Genomic DNA, 21,736 nt, shown 5'->3' on the forward strand with positions numbered 1-21,736 from the left:
TAATTTATACATTTATAATAATATACACTTATACATTTATAAATATATTTATATTATGTATTATATACAATATAATATATTTATCTATTTTTATATAAATATATAAATATATTTATTTATAAATATTTATAAATGTATTATAAATGCATAGATGTATATAAAAATAAAAAATAAAAATTATAAATTATAAAAATACCCAAAAATATATTTTAAAAATACCTCTAAAAATAATCCAAAAAACTTCTACAATAAAAGTTTTTCATATAGTTTTTGAAAAATAACCCCAAAAACAACCAATCCAAACGGACTTGTATTTCAAAAACGAAATGCTACAGTGCTGTTTTTGAAAAACAACTCCAAAAACAGCTAATCCAAACGGAGTCATGCTCTGTTTGGATAGGTTTTTTCTAGATTATCATTTTCAAAAATCATTTGGCACAATTTTTGATCCAATAAATATTAAGTTGATTTTTGTTAGAAAGTTATAATTTAAGTCATAACGTAGAAGTGTGTTCGGATTAGGCAGAATAAGAAAAAGTTTCATTCACCAAACAACAGCCTCGTTTGGAACTTGAATTTTTTTGAAAGTTTGTCTAAAATTTTACTTTAGATCACTGTAGAAAAATTTACTGTATAAGTTTTTTAAAAACTTTACTGTAGAAAAAAATTTATTTTTTTAATAACTTAAAATTTTTTTTTCTGTAACCAAAAATTATGCTCCATATTATTGTAGCAAAATTATTATGACTTTTTCAACTAGCTTGCGTCTAAATAGGTAAATATGGAGATTTTCTCATATTTCACAGTAATATAGGATCTCAAAACCTGTGTGCAAATAATTTGTTATAGCAAAATAATTTGGAGAAGTTGTGAAAATATTACATTCATACAAGTGAAAAGGAATCCGGTAAACAAATACATGACCAGAAGACTTCAATTGCTACATGACCAAATATTCATCCCAAATATTAAAAAAGAGTCATATTATACAAAAAACTAGTTCGGACTACGTGGGAATCAAGTAATCAGCGTGAAAATTAAACGTGACAACCATATACTACTCATTTCGGTGAAGGTACATGTGATCAGCCATTGCATTTCGTAATTCCTTCCAATTATGGAGTGCTTCTGGAGTGACGTGGAATGTGGCATTTGAGCTCCCCCGTTACCTCCGCCATCCATATTAGTTTCATCCATCAAGTAGACGTCATATGACTGCATCTCCCTAATGAAATTGTGCAGTACAAAGCACACCACTACAATGTTCCTCTGTGCCTCAATAGGATAGTTTTTCATAAAACCTTCCAAAATTTTGAATCTTATTTTTCATATTCCAAACGTCCTCTATTATATTCCGAATCGAAGAATGGCGGCGATTAAATAATCCTTTTTGTGTAGTCTCCCTCCTGGACCACTCTTGAAAGGGGTCATGAAACCCGACATGTGTCTGTACACTGCATCAACTGCGTGATATTTTTCAACCGGTGGTATGAGAAATATTACATCCGGATTGGAAATAGCATCCAATAAGACACGACTATCATGGGCACTACCTTCCCAACCAGTTCTGACATATACGAATCTCATATCGTGGTCACATGCGACTAAAACATTTTGTGAAACCGTGCCCTTTCTGTTACGAAAGACATCATGTTTCTCTCTTGGCACGCTTGCCAAGACATGGGTTCCATCAATAGTCCCAATGCAGTCCTACATATTAAATCTTTGGTAAATTAAACATAAATTTAACTTATCAGTTTTAGAATACGGGGTACGTACCTTAAACCAGGGATAAAATCGTCTACTATTCCGTATCCGAGGATAAGTAGCACCTGTGTTCCTATGTCGGAATGCAATAGATGCTAATTGGACTAAGGACTGACACAACCGGCACATGTGTTGATGAATTATCTCAATGGAATGCTGGAATCGCTCACCTAGAACTCTGTGTGTCAAATTATGGCTCACGCCATATAAAGCAATTGCTACTCTTTCCTCTAAAGTCACTTTATCACAGGAGCACTCAGTAATGTATCCATCTTCTCGCAATATGTGACATAGTTGAATAAATGTGGGCACATTCATGCGCATGTTCTCGAGCATCCTAATGCACTTTCCCCCCAACAGCTAGCCAACCCAACCCTGACCTGACATAGCATTTGTATGGACTAGCTGCCTTGTCCTTGGTACCTGATGTATTTGAAAATGCCACGATAGCATTAGCACAGCAATTGCGGCTTGTCTTGCATTATTTGGGTCATCTAAATTCGCTCCAAAATTTGGCGGAGCCCTAGCCATTTATGCTCGATTTGGGTAACACACCTGCACCTTAAAATAAAATGACGGATAAGCATCAAATGAACCAGAAACTAGGAATTTGATACTTATCCGTCATTTTATTTCAAGGTGCAGGTGTGTTGCCCAAACCAAGTATAAATGGCTAGGACTTCGCCAAATTTTGAAGCGAATTTAGATGACCCAGATGATGCAAGATAAGTCGCAACTGCTGTGCTAATACTATCGTGGTACTTTCAAACACATTAGGTACCAAGGACAAGGCAGCTAGTCCATACAAGTGCTATGTCAGGTGAGGGTTGGGTTGATGAACTGTTGGAGGGAAAGTGCATTAGGATGCTCGAGAACATGCGCATGAATATGTCCACGTTTGTTCAACTATGCCACATATTGCGAGAAGGTGGATACATTACTGAAGGCCCCTGTGATAAAGTGACTTTAGAGGAAGGAATAACAATTGCTTTATATGGCGTGAGCCATGATTTGATACAAAGAGTGCTAGGTGAGCGATTCCAACATTCCACCGAAACAATTCATCGACACGTGCGTTGGCTGTGCCAGCCCTTAGTCCAATTAACATCTATTGCACTCTAACATAGAAACACAGATGCTACTCATTCTCGGATCCCTAATTTACGGTACGTGCCCCGCATCCTAAAACTAATAAATTAAATTTATGTTTAATTTACCAAAGATTCAATATATAGGACTGCATTGGGACTATTGATGAAACCCATGTCTCGACAAGCGTGCCAAGAGAGGAACAGGATGTCTTTCGTAACAGAAAGAGCACGATTTTACAAAATATTTTAGCCGCATGTGACCACGATATGAGTTTCGTATAAGTCAGAACTGGTTGGGAAGGTAGTGCCCATGATAGTCGTGTCTTATTGGATGTTATTTCCAATCCGGATGCAGTATTTTCCGTACCACCGGTTGAAAATATTACGCAATTGATGCAATATACAGACACATGCCAAATTTCATGACCCCTTTCAAGAGTGGTCCAAGAGGGAGATCATAGACTACACAGAAAGGATTATTTAATCGCTGCCATTCTTCGATTCGGAATGTAATAGAGAGGACGTTTGGGATATGAAAAATGAGATTCAAAATTTTGGAAGGTCCTATGAAAAACTATTCTATTGAGACACAGAGGAACATTGTAGTGGCGTGCTATGTACTGCACAATTTCATTAGGGAGATGCAGCCATATAACGTCTACTTGATGGATTAAACTAATATGGATGACGGAGGTAACGGGGGAGCTCAAATGCCACATTCCACGTCACTCCAGAAGCACTCCATGATTGGAAGGAATTACGAAATGCAATGGCTGATCACATGTACCTTCACCGAAATGAGTAGTATATGGCTGCCACGTTTAATTTTCACGCTGATTACTTGATTCCCACGTAGCCCGAACTAGTTTTTTGTATAATATGACCCTTTTTTAATATTTAGGATGAATATTTGGTCATGTGGCAATTGAAGTCTTCTGGTCATGTATTTGTTTATCGGATTCCTTTTCACTTGTATGAATGTAATATTTTCCCAACTTCTCCAAATTATTTTGCTATAACAAATTATTTGCATACAGGTTTTGAGATTCTATATTACTGTGAAATATAAGAAAATCTCCATGTTTACCTATTTAGACGCAAGCTAGTTGAAAAAGTCATAATGATTTTGCTACAGTAATATGGAGCACAATTTTTTGCTACAGAAAAATTTTTTTTTTAATTTTTTTTTAAGTTATTAAAAAAAATAAAATTTTTTTGCTACAGTAAAATTTTAAAAGCTTATACAGTAAGTTTTTCTACAACTTCTACAGTGATCTACAGTAAAGTTTTAGATAAACTTCCAAAAAACTCGTGTTCCAAACACGGTCTTTATTTATTAATTTCGCAATTACATTAAAGCCAATTAATTCTAAACATAGAAATCAAAGCAGCAGTTGTCAGAAAATAGAAGATGTGACAAATCTTTGTTTCCAATTATTGTCGTTGTTTAGTTCTATAGATTGTAAACATGTCATCCGCCATTGTTTTACGTATTGTGAACTATTAACCTTGGATAACTTGTAGATCTGTGTGTAGCGGCTGTATCTCCAGATATGACAAAATTACACCAATGATAACCAACTCCCCTTCTCTAGGGTGTGCAAAGTATCATTTGGATGCTCATCCCATATGAAATCATGAATTGCATAACATGTAATAACGGCATTAACTTGGTATCGTCATGTAGTTGATCACGACATCTCTTACTATGGTGAACCTTTTCTTTAGAATATTGAAGAATTGCTCAATTACATTATGCATAGTTGAGAATCTGTAATTAAAAAGTTCTTTTATAATAGCAAATGCCCCCATCATCATTCACTAATATTTACCTGATGTCCCATAAAAGGTGATCAAAATCCAAGTAGATTGTGATAGCGAAATCAATTAAGTAGTACTTTCCTACAATATTATAAAAAAAAAACACTTAATGAATAGTATAGGTGTCATCAAGACATGACCCACAAGAATGTAGCCGTATACTTGGGAGGCATGAGAAAGTGATTAGGACCCACCCAAAACCCACGCACATCCTTCCAATTGTGCACACACACACACACACACACACGAGTCGCATGTCGTAATTGTACAACCGAATACATTTTAGAATTGCACCTGTTCGCTCTCAAGGATTGAAACAAGTATATGCGTCCCATCAATAGCATTCTACAAAAACAAAATGGATGCTATCAAAATATGCATGTGATATTTGGTATGATACAGAAATTCAAAAGAAAAAAGAAAAATGTAAGTTTGTCAAATCGAACTATGTTATTTTGCACAAACATTTTGATTTACAATAGCTTACCTAGAACCACGAATAAAATCTCGAGTATTTCAAAATTTTTGGATGAATTTCGTCATGGTGCCTCAGTTTGATACGAATCTGCATAACTCTCTAAATACCTCACAAATGTTCATAGGAATGGTTTATGTGAAATGATTGAATCTACCCGTTAATAGTCCACATACATTGGTTATGACCAAGCATAACCAAGGTCATTGTCAAAGTCACCCATTTATAATAACTTTGTGATACAAATTCATATTGCGTTGACAAAGAGCATAACATCATAAACGAATACATGTTAACTCTGCAAGCCTCTATAATTCATGTATTGTGTTAGGATATCAACTCAACCACTTAGTGTCAATCACTTAATGTCTAGGTCCTACAGGATTTACATGCATTTGAATTGGCAATTTTTTGTGTCTGCAAGAGACAGGCCAACATGCCACTCTGGGGGTAGGACATTTTAAATCTGAGGTTAGTAAAACTCTTATTTGCCCACTAATAGGAAATCTGATGGACCAGTTCGCTATTTACCCACTACAGTATGTGGTCCAAGTGTTGATTTTCTCTCTTATAAATGCTTGCAACTAGTAGTAGGACAAATGTCGAACATCTCTTGACAACATCCTTTTCCCAAGTTATCAGGAGACCTTTTCAGTACTGGAGAGCTGTATGGATGACTACTATATGTCTATAACTTAGATGAGGACTAATCTTCGTTCGACAAAGACAACTTGCTCTTTGGTGCCGATGTTGTTCTTTTGTTCGGGCCATATGCTGAGGAATACAGGGGTCCTATAACAAGGGTTTCCTAGAGGATCTCGTCGTCAAGTGACGGAGTCTGGATGGTTGAGTTGATGTCTGGACTCAATACAAGAATTTAGATGTTTGTAGGTTCAATGTGGACCCGTTTATGAGATTATGCTATTTGTTAATGGAATATGGGTTTGTACAACAAAGCCACCACAAACAAGTGACAATAGATGAGCATTTGACAATGACCCTAGTATAATCATTGCATACGGATAATAGAGGATAGATTTAACCACTCAGCAAAAATTGTCTATAGGAACATTCAAGAGATACTTAGAAGGCTATGTAGTTTTGCATAGTTCATTATCAAACCAAAATGTCAAGACAATGTCCATCCAAAAGTTTTGAACAACCCCAAAGTTTATCTATGGTTTCAAGTAAGTTGCTATAAATTGAAAACGTCTATACAAAACGACATAGTTCGATTTGACACATTTTTTTAAAAATTTCTATGTCATACCAAATATCACATGCATATTTTAATGGTGATCATAGTGCTCTTTGTAAAATGTTGTCGTACTATTGATAAGACACACATACTTGTTTCAGTTTTTGAGGGCGAGCAACTGATGTATACCAATAGGCATGGGTACAATTCCAAAATGTGTTATGTTCGATCATGACATGGGATTCATGTACTGAGTTACACTCTTATGAGTTATGTCTTAATGACACATACTCTTCATTAAGCCTTTTTTTGATAATATTGCATGAAAGTCCTACTTGTTCGATTCTACTTATTGCAGTCTACCTGAATTTTTATCTCCATTTATGACACAAGAAGCAAATATTAGCAGATGATGACGAGAGCATTTACTACTGCAAAGAAACTTTTTAATTATCTACTCTGCGTGATGTAATCGAACGATGCTTCATTGTTCTAAAGAAAAATTCACCATATTCAAGAACGCTGTGCTTAACTACATGGTGACAACCCAAGTTAATGCTGTTATTGAATGTTATGAACTTCATAACTGCATACAAAATGAGCATCTAGATGATACCTATTTTGCAACCTCGAAGAGGTGGAGCTAGATGTCAATTGTGCAATTTCACCATACTAGGAGACAATCACTACCCACAAATTCACAAATTGTCCAGAATTGGTTCACAATGCGTGAAACAATGGAAGAAGACAAGTTTTGCAGCCTATAAAAATAGGCGATGATAGCGATTGAAAACAAAGATCCATCATGTCTTCTATTATCTCACAATGGCTAACAATTGCTACTTTGATTCCTATGATTGAAATTATTTGATTCTAATATAATTGTGAAATTAATAAATAAAAAGCATGGAGGGCACAAACCAAACAAAAAGAAAAATTAAGTTCTTAGTATGCTGTTGATGTCATGGCTAATGATTCAGTGTGTAGAAATGAAACATGAGGCCTCCAAGTCCACTACATCCAAGAGACCAAATGTGTTGACCAGTATTAAGGGTCTCACTTGTGTTGTTCTTTCATGAATGAAGTTTTTTCTTATTCTGTCTAATCTAAACCCGTTTCTGAATTATGCCTTAAATTATAACTTTCCAACAACAGTCAATGTAATATCTACAGTCAAAAGTTGCGTGCTAAATGATTTTTGGAAATAATAAACTAGAAATAATCTATCCAAACAAAGTGGATCCAAAGGCTCACACTTGATAGACTCGATTTTCAAAGATCCAATGGCCCAAAGACCGGGTCTATCCAAGTTTTGGGCCGATCCGAATATATTGGTTTCAGACATAAAATTTCTTACGAGTTGGAACAAAACGGCAATAAACATTTAAAATTCTCATTAATTTGTAAAACTCTTTATTTTTAAATTGCAGCTCTTTAGAGCTTAGACAAACTAATTTATGGGTCAAAGAAATCCAAAGAATCAAGTTCCGAAAAGCCAAAATAGCAAAGTACAAAAAGGCAGTCCAAAGGCCCATATACAGAGCCAGCCTTGCCAGAATGACTCATGACTTGGGGTGGGCCTCTAGTAGACACAGTGTGAACCATATTTGGCACAGCCCAATTAATTGGCTATTAGACAGGTTTTTTGGCCCTTTAGTAATCTTTAGCGGTCTTTTCTCAAACAAAAGTAATTATTTCATAAAATTTCTATCTTTTTTCAGCTTAAACATTTGCTAGCCTTATTGTTCAGTTTGGATTCTGATTTTTTCAGAGAATTTTTTTTTTTTTTTTTTTTTTGCGTTTTTCGTGAATATTCCTTCTACCCATTTTTCAATTACTTTTTTTTTATCTTACATGTATCACACCCTAAAAAATTGCTACACTAATTTTTTCTCAAAAACTCAGAAAATGCAACCCAAATGGGTTTAGTAGGGAAAAGAGAAACAAAAACTCTATCTAAATCATGAGATACACAGAGAGTACAAAGATGCTTCTAGCAAACTTATCATTTACGTCTAGAAGTGAAGGTGATAATTGTATGAAATTATATTATTCCTTCCATAATTCACGTCTTTAAATTGATTAAGTGACTCGAGTACGACTAAACTGAGTCTTATTCATTGAAATCTTCAGATACTTGGATCTAAATTAGTTCAAAGTTCATGAAGATAACACCATCTTTATTGGCATGAGTAATAATTATCAATGATGTGAATAAAACTTCAGAGTTGTCATAATGAACAAGAACAAATACGTTTTTATCCAAATCTGGTTGTTTTGGAGGAAGAATTTCTACAACCCAGAATAAAAAGATTCATAGGAAACAAATGTATGCCTGAGTTACATTTATCAAGCTTTTGAAGAATAGGAACATACTGAGAACCATCATCCTCCTCGTTATCAGCCAACTAGAAAAATGAGGGTAAATTTTATATGCACTATCAGTGTATATACTAGCGGGTCTAGATGCATGCCATATAGGCAAAGTTTGGTGCTCAAATTCTAGTTGAGGTGGTATGGCATGCAGCTAGTCCTGTCAGTGTAGACACTGACACACTAAACAGTATAGGAAATATTAATCTTAAAAATAAACCAATGATGACGGCAAAGAAACGCCTTTTGTCGAAAACTTTGATATCAAGGGTAACATAAGGTTCAAGGGTTTCAACAAAAGAGAAGAGAAAAAGGGCTTGCTAAACTAGGTAGAAACAAAATGACATAAATGTGATTCACTTGACCTACCACCTAATACAGAGTACAGATAACCAAATTATGAATTACCCACAGAAGCTTTTTTTTCCCCCTTTTAAGATCCCAAAGAAACATAGGTGCTTTTCATTATAATTATCTAAAACTGACGTTTCTTTTTCTAACTCAAAATTAAATACAAGTGCCTTGGTTGGTTTAGTTGTCTGCACCCATACCTTTGGCATCAACTCTCTCACCCCTCTCTCCTCCCTACACCGTAAGGCCATGAAGGGCGGCACATTGAAAAGATAAATTGAGAACATGCCTAGCCAATTTTAGTCAATGGACTATTAAGTAGCAAAAATGCTCATCTCTTTTCAAATGAGAAAATTTATATGAAAATGTCTAAACATGTCTTTCGGGAAAATGAACATAAATTGCCTCTATTCATTTCCCAAAGTATCACTTTGGCTAATGAAGTATTCCAGGTAATGTATGATTGATCCAGATCCATTACCCCACAAATCTCCAATGTAGGGATCCTTAAAATGCACCTCTTTTATGGTTTATTTGGATGTTCCAAATCATGCCACATAATCTAATTGAGTTGAAACTCTTCCACAATCAAGAAAGGTTATAAATCTCACTTCAGGCATTTATTCATGAATCAAAATCCTAAAACATTATCTGTTTGACGATTGCAGGCTTTCAAGGATTAGTCAAGTCATATTTCCTTTTCATAAAGCTGAGCTTACCTCAGCTCCCCGCACCTTCACAGCTCAAGTTTCCACGTCTAGAGTCAATCTAAGGCAGAGTTTAATTTTGGCACCTCACTTTTGAACACAAGAACATTCAAAAAACTGAGCTTGCCTGCAGGTCAATCTGCAATACCTAATCATCAAACAGCCATTATTAACATCAAAAAGATATTAGCTTAGCAGCAATAACAATGTAGCAAATTCACAATCTTTATATCTAACAACTAAAGGATTAAAATTGGGTTATATATGGCAGGTGTGAGCTGTAAGTCATGCACTGGGCAATAAATATCATCTGGATGCTTAAAAATTAACATCAAAAAGCAATAACAATGTAGCAAATTCACAATCTTTATATCTAACAAGTAAAGGATTAAAATTGGGTTATATATGGCAGGTGTGAGCTGTAAGTCATGCACTGGGCAATAAATATCATCTGGATGCCTTCCGAGGAAGCATCCAGCTAAACAAATACCTTTGAAAGGTTTATCGAGACGGAAGTAGCTCAATAATGCATGTAACTGCTTAACATGTCAAATTGAAAACACCACGAAATATTAGAGATAAAACAGTCAACAACAATAGCGTAAAGAGCCTAAACCACAGTTAATAAGGGCATTATCACCTCAAGTGGTGGTGATTGCTTTTTGCACACTAATTTTGTCTCTAATTGCCTTAGTGTAAGTCAGCCATGCTGATATTAAATAATGTAGTCATTATGTTTAGACGGGACAGAGACTCATAATGTATTACTAAACTAGAGAGAGATTTAACCAACACACACTACTTTTGCTTTATTCAAGAAATTTCTTGACCAGATTTAATAGATAACTCAGCATTAACACTATTAATAAATCATAATGACTATGGCTGTAAAAAAATCCAAGCCTACTGGAGCAGTATATTTTACTGGATCAGTATATTTCAACGTCATTAGTCTACTAAACAAGCAACTTGAGTTTTAAGTAAGAAAGTGTTCCAAATATGCAGATTTTCAAAAACAAGTTAGTTTTATCGGAATTTCCTATATGCTAAAGCAAGATCAAAATTATCATACCTGAGCTAGTTCTAGATCATTTTCTAAAAGAGCCTAACAAACTTTGCTCGTTCTATTAGCAAATTTATGAGCAGGGCAAAGCTTGAGCTTCTGCTATTATTAAGGAAAAAAGGCACAAAAATGAAAAATGTCTGTTTGAAAACACTCAGCTCATTTTTTGAAAGCCATATTGGTGATACTAAACCAATAACTGACATATCCAGAGGTACGCTCAATACTTTTCAAGATACATCATTTAGTGGAGTAGAACTTTTAGATCAAACACTAACTAAATCAAAATGCATTCTGATGTGCTACCTATTTATTGGTTTCAAGTTCTGTGACTTATTGATTGAAGCATTTTTCAAGTTTTTGAGAATTCTACAGTTTACCACTTTCTAGGCTTCAAGATTTCGATCCAAATAATCAACACATCAAAAGTCCTCCATGGTACCCAAATTGCTTCAAATTTGTATCTTAGGGAGAGGGCTATAGTACCAAACCTTTATTTTAAGCATCAACACACTTGAAAACGTAAGATGAGGTGATGATTCCCTACATGGAAGACAGATCCCAGATCTTATGTTCTCATTTCAAGGTTGTACTTAAATGATATCATTATATAATAATTACTGTAACCATTTGTATCATCTATCTAACGAGGCACATAAAATCGTGGAACACATATTTGTCCTTGTATTCAAAATTTATTCTGCATGGGTTCTCTTAAATAGTTGATTCAGATATCTAAGGGCTTTTCTACGCTTAAAAAATATTCCATACTAGAAATTAACTCTTTGTTCTCTCTACAGTTCTACTTTTTCTACCCTCAAGTATTGCTCCTAAACATTGCTTTCAAAATACTCAATCCACTTAAAAAGGTAGATATCCACGTAGTTTAACCTCTTCCTTACTTGACAAAATATCTATGTAATGATTGGATGAGATCTACTCTTCTTTTCTCAAGTAAATATCACAACTCATTCTCCACTTAAGCATCTTCAGTGGTCAATGTGTTTCCAGCCATTTAACAGAGTTTTTATTAAGTCATGTCAAATAGTTTGTCTTTCAGATAAAAGAAACCCAAAACTGGTAGTCAGTATTTGAATTGATGGGGTGCTGAACACCTTCCCACAAAAACTTAAACCCAAAATTCAAACCCTTTTGGTGACCTTTTACTTAATATACACTAGTGGTGCAAATTAAGAAAAAAAATTTAAGTTATTTTTATTAAAACAAATGGAAGTTATTAGAAGTTTCTTTTCTTTTTTTTTTGGTTGCCGAGAAAAAAAAAAGCAGTTTTTGTTTTTTGGTTGCAAAAAACAAAAAAGTTATTGCAAGTTGAAATAGCGGAAGTTATTAGAAGTTCCTGAACTTTAGCAGTTACTTTAGTAAATCTTTACTTTTATGAGGGTAAAATTGGAAAGTAAAAGAAGACAAAATTTTGACTCCAAATCAATCCATGCCTCATACTTTATACACAAAAGATATTTTTTAAAATGGAATATTGGTTTCTTCAAAAGTCGATGCAATTTTTTCAACATAAAGTATCTTAAATTATGTCTTAAAAGTTCCAATTAATTTCCATTTGTCCTCGTTTAGGTTTAGCTTGCATTCTGCATTAAGTCTAATCCAATATTTTGATCCTAAAGTAGTAATTTTGTACATTGCCGTTTGACCAAAAAAAAAAGTAGCAATGTTGTCCCATATATGACTAAATAGATCTACCATATGGTTAATAAAGCAATCAAATAAAGGAACATAGAAATTAGCAGTCATCTTTCACTTCTATTTATTGTAGTTTTAATGACTAGTCCCAATCACTCAGTGGCATCAGGATTCTACTGCAGAAGTGAGGCTTAATAGCATTCCTGTGGCCTTGACATTTAATAGAGTTAGAAAAGCTAACTCTTTAAGTATTCCACAGATGCAAAATAGATAAAGAAACACATTGAATCTACAAAACATTGAGCTTAGCTACTATAATATCTAACTAGTATTCATTGTTGCATCAGTCTAACAATCAGGAGCTAAGATTGACAAATGCAGCACTGACTTCTCTTGAATTTTTCAGTTACAAGCTTGGTATCTTTAGTCATGAGATGAAGATAAACTTTTTTTTTTTTTTAAACTGCGGCACGAAACTCACCTTAGATTGGTAGAACTGCAATCTGAAGAAGACTTGTTCTGCTTCACTGTGGAAAGACCAGCAGAAAGTCTGAGACAGAAGAACAAGTTTTTGAAGAGAATTGCAAGAGCCATACGTACTGAAATTACTCAAATGCAACAAACATACGAGTACACAAGATAGATTACTAAAGAAAGACATGTCCTCAATAAACAGGATCAACAGAGCCTTCATTTTTTCTTTGTTTTTACCACTAAAATTATGAATAATATTAGGTGGAATATAAAAATTTTAACTGCATGATTAATTCAAATCAGAGTGTATACTTGTAATCATAGGAGATGGGGCTGAGCTTACCTAATTGTAGTAATGATGGAGCATGCCGATCTTTAATTTGGTGCTGTTTAGTATGTTGTTAGTTATGTTTTGTTGCTAAGTCCTGCAGTAGTTTTAGGAACAGTTATATAGCTGTTGCACATGCACTAGGCATGTGCCTCAACGGCATTGTGTGCTTTGGCCACTTTTAGGTTTATAGCCCTATTATTACTCATTTTATGTACTGCAGCAGCAGCAGCTTTCAAATCAGTTTATTTGGCTAAAGTTGTATCAGTTCTCTTCGGGTCTCATATAGCCTAGAAGCTAACTCATTCAAAATTTTCTAATTTCTCTCCAATTCTAGTAACTCAATGCTGCTAGCTAAAGTTCGGGCAGTTATCTGCACTGTATAGCAATTTTTTCAAGCAAGTAGGCATCACATTTGCTGCAAGTATACATGGGAAAAAAATTGCATAACAAGTTATGTAATAACTAAAAAATCACTAGTATGATCTTCAGAGAAAAATGTTGAATACCAGAAATGAAAACTGTTATAATTAATATCACCTACCCTCCTTCAGCCACAGCAGCATTATACAATGTATGAATCATGTAGAATTACTATCTTAATGCAGAAACTACTTGATTCCCAAAAAATCAACCCGATACCATCACTCATTAAGAGATCAAACTAATAACATTCAAATGAGTATGGCTCTAAGTCTTCATAGCTTTCAATATGACAATATCTGACCTTCAGATACAAGCAGCCAATCATGGTACTTGTGATTAGATGGTAATGAAACTCAAAAAGGATGATGAGGCCACATCCATTTTAAGTGAAATAGCTTGGAATAGTCAAATGATATTTTGGTATTTAGGCAGTGCTAAGTCTACAAATTTTTGGAACAAAGACATTAAATAGAGTACAATTTAGAATGCAAAAGCTTACCCAAGTAACAAGAAGAGTTCCATAATCTACGCAAAAAAGTGGCAAAAGAAACTTCCCCATCACATGGTTGGACTAATGTTATTTACTAAAGTAAAGACCTAATTACCAAAATACAGAAGGAAAGCAAAATAAAACTGAACAAAATAACGTAAATTATGTGGAAACATGGGGAATACCTGATTATCATTTAGCTTCAAGCCTTCAACTGATATGCAAGCACTATTGCATGTAGACATGAAAATCTGAAAAAGAAACCGGCCAAGAATTAAAATAGAAAACTCTAAATGCATAAACTCAAAGAGAATGTGATCTGATCAGAAGATGATCAACTAAAAGGTTTGCAGAATGAGATATCCAGCAGAAACAGTCTTTTGCAGGAGGGAACAAACAATGGAAACACTTTTCATAAGAGTTGCTGGCTAGAATAACCATCATCTACTAGAAGTTTGCTAAATGAAAACTCTTCCAAATGCAAGATAATGGTTGGTACTCTCCTCTTTCTATATGTTTTAAAACCCAGTCTATGAACAAAACAACTCTTTGGACAAGTGATTTCTGAATGAGGCAATAAGTAGGCTGCACCCAAGTAAGTTGAACAAGTTTCTTTTTTGTCCCCATCAGAAACTCTACAGTTTCTCCACTTCCAGATGGACCAAGTGGTATTATTTACTCACCAAAAATATATTATATATGTGCATCTCTGTGTGTGTGTGTGCATATAAATGTATGTGTGTGCGTGTGTATATAAAGAACATACAATTTTATCTAGATAGTTTTGAATTCATGAGCATGTGCGTCCTGTATGTTTCTAAACTACTAAAAAATCTCCTCACTAAGAGTAACACTATAACATGGTTTAGTCAAACATGAAAAAAATAGTTAGAATTCTTCACAAGAGTTCATGGAGCAACAAAAGAGACCTTGTTAGTTTAGTAACAGATGAGAACATTTGGAAATAATGACAAAGAGAAAAAGACGAAGTGTCTGGATGCTTCTACAGTCCTATTGATAGAGAGAGGTGGCAAAAATCCACTAATGTTTATAGAGACGTGGGAAGGATGTGTCGAATGCCCAAGCATTGATTTGACATGCTTTTGATAACAAGGAACCAACTTGGGAGTTGTTTTGAATTCTATGGAGTTTATTTTCTGATTTTCGCCAGCAGGGGTATTTTAGTAATTTGAATTAACTGCAGGAATTTTATGTTTATGGTAATTTTCTGTTTAGTAGTTATTTTTCGTAATTAGTATTTTAGTTGTTATAGGGAATAAGAAAGCTTAGCTTTCTAGCTTTCTACTAGAATTCTATTCTAGTTAGGAGTCCTAATTACGATTGGAATGAGCTTTGTTCTAAGGTCTATAAATAACCACTTCTCCACAAAGAGAAGTCAGTTTTTGGTCATTAATAAAATTTTCCTGCAAACTTAACGTCTTCTTTAGGGCTGTGTGATACATCCCAACTTTAGGTGTGAGGCCTAAAGATTCCTAGGAGTGATTCCTAGAATTACCAATCAGTTTTCACCTTCTTAAGCATATTCTGCCATCCTATTATAAGTTCGGTGACATTCAATACGTAAGCTTTTCTACAAAGCAGTTGTGCCTACCCAGTTTTGGTGCTGCTTTAGTTTGGTAATCAAAGCAAGGCTTTCCCATGACGACAAGAAGAGGGTTGAATTTTAGGGGTCGATACACAGACAAGGAACAGGATAACATCATTAATCTTCTCTTAGAGAGGGTTGCTGCGTTAGAAGACAAAATTTTTAATACTGAGCAACAGCAAATTCCTGAATCTAGAGGCAATGGTGAGTTCAGATCTGTGGTCAAAAACAATGGATAGGAACCAGAGTATCTCGAACAGCCTGAACACACAATTGGGAATCAATCTGGTAGGAGTGAAAATGGATTAAATCAATCTTTTGGAAGGCCACAAGCTTCTCTTTTTGACATGGCTGATGAGATTGTTCAATCAGCAAGGCAAGGAAGACAAGACTCTTATGATTTTGCAGGAGACATCACAAAAAAGGTGAGAGTAGGTATCCCTGATTTCGATTGAAGAATTGATCCTAAAGTATTTTCTGATTGGCTCGCTACTTTGGAATGCTATTTTGATTGGTATGATATGACTGATGAGAGAAAAGTTAAGTTTGCTATCATGAAACTTGTTGGACAAGCCCAAGTGTGGTGGACAGGAGTCGAGCATGACCTTCGACTTGCTGGACAACTAGACTTGACATGGGAAGAGATGAAGCTGTGTTTGAAGAGAAAGTACGTGCCTCTACATTATGAAGCTGATCTTTTTGATGATACGAATAGCTTAACGCAAGGAAGAATGACAGTTGCTGAATATATGAATAAGTTTGAATAGCTGAAAATTCGCTGCAGAGGCACCGAAAGCTCAGCAAAAGCTTTATCCAGATTTAAGTTGGGTTTGAGACCTGAAATTTGCAAAGAATTGATGGGATGTGATATCTACACAGTTGATAATGCATTCCAACCAGCTCTTAGACTTGAAAAGAGCCTACAGCAGCCACTACTTAAGAGGTTCAATACTCAAGGTGGGGAGGTAATTCCTAAAAGATTTGCTGCAAATGGCAAGCCATATAAATCAACAGCAACTCAAGCAACTTCCAAGCCTGCAGAGACAAAAACTAAGGCTTCCACAATCGATGAAAGAAACAAGAACAAAGATGGATGTTTCAAGTGTGGTTTGAAGGGACACATGCCATGGGAGTGCCCGAACAAGAGAAACTTGCACATTGGCACCGATTTCGGAGATAACAAAAATCCAGAGGTGGAGGAAGATGAAGGTGCTGATTATTTGACTGAGATAGCACAACTTAATGTTGATGATTTGGAAGAGGAAGAAGAAGACACGTCTTATCTCTCGGTTGTGAGGCATATCCTTAGTGCACCAAAGTCACAAAAGGAAGACTGAAGAAGAACATCAATCTTTCAAACCTTAGTTTGCTGTGGACAAGAGACTAGAAAGCTAATTATTGATGGTGGCAGCAGCATGAACGTGGTTTCAGAGTCTACCGTACAATGGTTAAATTTGCCTACAGAGCCACATCCTGAGCCTTACAAGGTTGCTTGGATCAACAGTAGCTCTATACCAGTAACGTGACGTTGCTTGGTGTCCATTAAGCATGGACCTTACAGCGATACTATATGGTGTGACATTATTCCAATGACTGTTTCCCACATACTTCTTGGTCGACCTTGGCTATATGACCGAGATGTGGATCATAAGGGAAAGTCGAACACTTACTCATTCAAGTTTAATGACCAGTAGATTGTCTTAAAGCCTATGAGTGCTGAAACTATGAAGAAGTTTCACGAGAAGAAACCAACCAAACAAGAGAATTCAAGAGTTAATGGAGTGATCGAGACAAGGAAGAAGCCTCTTCAGATTTTGAGCAAGAAGCAATTTGAAAGGGAGAGCAAGGAGCAAGGAGTTATTATGGTATTAGTCTTCAAAGAGGTGAAAATTTCAACAGTTGTCAACTCTAAAGAAGTGCCTCCAGAAATTGTCAAATTGCTGTCCGATTTTTTCTGATGTAGCTCCTGAAGATTTGCAAGCATGGACTACCACCTATGCATGATATCCAGCATGCAATAGATTTCATAACAGGCTCTCAACTTCCTAACTTGCCTGCCTATCGTATGAACGCGAGTGAGTCTGGTGAACTTAAGAGACAAGTGGATGAGCTATTGGACAAAGGACATATTCAAATCAGCTCAAGTCCTTGTGCAGTGCCGGCTTTATTGACTCCAAAGAAAGACGGAACCTGGAGAATGTGTGTAGATAGCCATGCAATCAACAAGATAACAATCAAGTATAGGTTTCCCATACCTAGACTTGATGATATGATTGATATGATGGCTGGTTCAACTATCTACACTAAAATTGACTTGCGAAAGGGATACTATCAAATCAGAATTCGTCCGGGTGATGAGTGGAAAACAGCCTTTAAGACGAAGGATGGACTCTGTGAGTGGCTAGTGATGCTGTTTGGCCTCTCTAATGCTCCCAGCACCTTTATGAGATTCATGACACAGATATTTCAGCCCTTTATTGGCCGCTTTTTGGTTGTCTACTTCGATGATATCTTAATTTACAGCAAAAACAAAGAGGAGCACATTGACCATCTTCAACAAGTAATGAAAGTTCTTCGTTAAGAAAAGCTCTATATCAACTTGAAGAAGTGTACTTTCATGGCTCCTAGAGTTTTATTTTTGGGTTTTGTCATTTCAAATGAAGGGATAGCTGCTGATCCGGAAAAGGTGAAGGCAATAGTAGATTGGCCGGTTCCTACTAATTTGAAGGAGGTTCGCAATTTCCATGGGCTAGCTTCATTCTATAGGCGATTTATAAGGGCGTTTAGCTCTATTATGGCTCCCATCACTGATTCCATGAAGTAGGGAGAGTTTCAATGGACAAAAACTACAGCTCAGGCTTTTGAAGAATTGAAGAAGCGAATGACCGAAGCTCCAGTGCTTAGGCTGCCAGATTTTTCTTAAGGTGTTTGAGATCGCATGTGATGCTTCTCATGTTGGGATTGGTGGAGTTCTAAGTCAAGAAAGTCATCCTATAGCTTATTTTAGTGAAAAGCTGAATGAGGCAAAGCAGAAATACTCTACTTATGACAAGGAATTCTACGCTGTCATTCAATCTATTCGCCATTGGCATCACTATCTTATTTATAAGGAATTTGTCTTATATACTGATCATGAGGCCCTCAAATATATAAATTCTCAAAAGAAGTTGAGTCATCGGCATGGCAAATGCGTTTCTTTCCTGCAACAGTACAATTTTGTTATCAAGCACAAGGCGGGTGTTGAGAATGAGGTGGCTGATGCACTTAGTCGTGTGCATCTTATTCTAAGTACTATGGCTGTTCAATTGGTTGGTTTTGATTCACTTAAGCAAGATTATCCTCGTTGTAGAGATTTCAAGGTCATATATGAGGATTTAATGGCTGGTAAACAAGCAGAATATGCTGGTTTTTCCATCCATGATGGCTATCTTTTCAAGGGGACTCTACTTTGTGTTCTTAGTACTTCACTGAGGGAGGAGTTAATTTGGGAATTACATGGTGGAGGTGCTGCTGGACACTTTGGGCATGACAAGACAATTGCCATAGTGCAAGATCGCTTCTATTGGCCGAGTATAAGACGGGATGTTGGTAAGGCTGTTGCTAGATGCCAAATTTGTCAATTGGCCAAAGGGCGAAAGAAAAACACTGGTCTTTACATGCCACTACCCATTCCACATGAACCGTGGCAGGATTTGAGCATGGATTTTGTCCTTGGACTATCAAGAACATTGCAAGGTTATGATTCTATACTAGTAGTTGTGGACAGATTTTCGAAAATGGCTCACTTTCTCCCATGTGCTAAGACTTCGGATGGTATCCATATCGCTAAGATTTTCATCAAAGAGATAGTTAGACTTCATGGACTGCCCATGACTATAGTTTCAGACAGGGATGTGTAGTTTATAAGTTACTTTTGTCGGACTTTGTGGAAGATGCTGCACACTAAACTCAAGTTTTCTCCTTCTTTCCACCCACAAACGGATGGTCAGACAGAAGTTGTTAACCGCAGCCTTGGTGATCTACTTAGGTGTTTGGTTGGTGATCATGTTTCCAATTGGGATCAAATTCTACCAATGGCAGAATTTGCTTACAATAGTTCAGTGAATCGATTGACTGGTTATAGTCCTTTTGAGGCTGTAACGGGAAATAATCCTCGCAAACCAATTGATTTGCTTCCATTACCAGTTAGTGCTCGTCCAAGCGCCGAAGCTGAGGCTTTTCCTAAGCACATTTTGGATATACATGATGAAGTTCGACGCCGGATTGCTACCAGCAATGAAAGATACAAAGCACATACAGATTTGAAGAAGATATTTGCAGAATTTGAAGAAGGGGATTATGGTTCGTATTCGGCCAGAGAGGTATCCTAAAGGTGTCTACAAGAAGCTACATTCAAGAAGTGCAGGTCCTTTCAAGGTTCTCAAGAAAATCAGCTCAAATGCTTATGTTCTTGAGTTATCAGATGATATGGGGATTAGCAATGTGTTCAATATTGAAGATTTGACTGCTTATGATGGGCATTTAGATGATTCAGCAGGTGGGACTTCTAAGGTTGCTCTTCCACCTCCTACACGCTTACATGAAGCAATTGAAGATGTTCTTGACCACCAAATTGTGTCCACTAGAGGGGGTGGCTACCAAAAATTTCTTGTTCATTGGAGGGGACAACCACGCACAGATTGTACATGGATTACCGAATCTGAATTTCAGAAGTTGAATCCAGATTTCTATGAGAGGTATCAGGCCATTAACTCGCCGGGGTCGAGTCTTCTCAAGCCGAGGAGAGATGATAGAGATAGGTGGCAAAAATCCACTAAGGTTTATAGGAGACATGGGAAGGATGTGTCGAATGCCCAAGCATTGATTTGGCATGCTTTTGATGACAAGGAACGAACTTGGGAGCTCGTTTGAATTCTATGGAGTTTATTTTCTGATTTTTGCCGGCAGGGGTATTTTAGTAATTTGAATTAGCTGCAGGAATTTTATGTTTATGGTAATTTTCTGTTTAGTGGTTATTTTTCGTAATTAGTATTTTAGTTGTTATAGGGAATAAGAAAGCTTAGCTTTCTAGCTTTCTACTAGAATTCTATTCTAGTTAGGAGTCTTAATTACGATTGGAATGAGCTTTGTTCTAAGGTCTATAAATAACCACTTCTCCACAAAGAGAAGTCAGTTTTTGGTCATTAATAAAATTTTCCTGCAGGCTTAACGTCTTCCTTAGGGCTGTGTGATACATCCCAACTTTAGGTGTGAGGCCTAAAGATTCCTAGGAGTGATTCCTAGAATTACCAATCAATTTTCACCTTCTTAAGCATATTCTGCCATCCTATTCCAAGTTGCTATTATAAGTTCGGTGACATTCAATACCTAAGCTTTTCTACAAAGCTATTGTGCCTACCAAGTTTTCATGCTGCGTCACCTATATTATGAGAAACAATTTAACTCTTTCAGAATATGCAGAAAACAAGAGTTTAAACTAAAATATTGAAATATTGTTGAGCTACCGCACAAATACTTTCTTGATTCTTTGGCACTCCAGAACATAGCAAAATTAGTACTCATTAGATGCCATTGTTACGAGTTAAGGCCAGAGACAATCACCAATGTTCTCTGAACGAAACAAACAATCATCAAGTCCAAAAGATTGCAGATGGAAACAGAATATTCAATTTCTAAAAATTATACACATATTCCTAACGATGGCAGAAATATAAAGGGAAACAGAAGGTTTTCGTACTTCCTTGAAAAATCACTCAGATGTTCTTGAACTCAATGTTCCACACATTAAAGATCAGAAAAGAGGAAAAATCATGAAAGGATGCCATCCACATCTAACAGGGAAGGATTAATCATATGATTGCAATCACCATAAGGTATAAGAATCTAAGTAGCAAGTACAGCTATTGACAA

General features: G+C 35.9%; 3 protein-coding genes across 9 annotated transcripts in view; 1 reads left to right on the plus strand and 2 right to left on the minus strand.

Moving 5' to 3' along the window:
• LOC113691506 (pentatricopeptide repeat-containing protein At5g57250, mitochondrial-like) overlaps nt 1-21,736 on the minus strand; it is a 37,826-nt gene that overhangs the window by 12,449 nt on the left and 3,641 nt on the right. For 2 of the 7 annotated variants that reach the window (XM_072053944.1, XM_072053942.1), the window contains 3 exons: nt 14,406-14,471; nt 12,984-13,052; nt 8,025-9,931 (listed from right to left, as the gene is read on the minus strand). The gene's annotated coding sequence lies outside the window, so the exon portion shown is untranslated. Of the gene's footprint in view, nt 1-4,675; nt 5,025-8,024; nt 9,932-12,983; nt 13,053-14,405; nt 14,472-21,736 lie in introns of those variants that run through there. The other 5 variants (XM_027209658.2, XM_072053943.1, XM_027209661.2 and 2 more) reach the window with 5 other exon arrangements.
• LOC113693330 (protein ALP1-like) lies at nt 1,348-2,091 on the minus strand. The gene is made up of 2 exons (XM_027211885.2): nt 1,780-2,091; nt 1,348-1,710 (listed from the first exon to the last, which is right to left on the minus strand). Exons 1-2 carry the CDS (start codon nt 2,089-2,091, stop codon nt 1,348-1,350), a joined length of 675 nt encoding a protein of 224 aa, XP_027067686.2.
• LOC140008821 (uncharacterized) lies at nt 19,900-20,737 on the plus strand. The gene is made up of 2 exons (XM_072053714.1): nt 19,900-20,167; nt 20,232-20,737. The coding sequence occupies exons 1-2, from the start codon at nt 19,900-19,902 to the stop codon at nt 20,735-20,737; spliced, it is 774 nt and encodes a 257-aa protein (XP_071909815.1).

This window comes from Coffea arabica, chromosome 6c (assembly GCF_036785885.1).
Source record: "Coffea arabica cultivar ET-39 chromosome 6c, Coffea Arabica ET-39 HiFi, whole genome shotgun sequence".
In the NCBI taxonomy this organism is placed as follows: domain Eukaryota; kingdom Viridiplantae; phylum Streptophyta; class Magnoliopsida; order Gentianales; family Rubiaceae; genus Coffea; species Coffea arabica.

Bases quoted from the DNA above. Each gene is read 5' to 3' on its own strand.
- LOC113693330 (XM_027211885.2), bottom strand. From the start codon at position 2,091: ATGCGCATGAATGTGCCCACATTTATTCAACTATGTCACATATTGCGA. The intron at 1,711-1,779 runs GTACGTACCCCG...TTTAATATGTAG, and splicing joins GATTTTATCCCTGGTTTAAG to GACTGCATTGGGACTATTGA.
- LOC140008821 (XM_072053714.1), top strand. From the start codon at position 19,900: ATGGCAGAATTTGCTTACAATAGTTCAGTGAATCGATTGACTGGTTAT. The intron at 20,168-20,231 runs GTTCGTATTCGG...CAAGAAGTGCAG, and splicing joins ATTTGAAGAAGGGGATTATG to GTCCTTTCAAGGTTCTCAAG.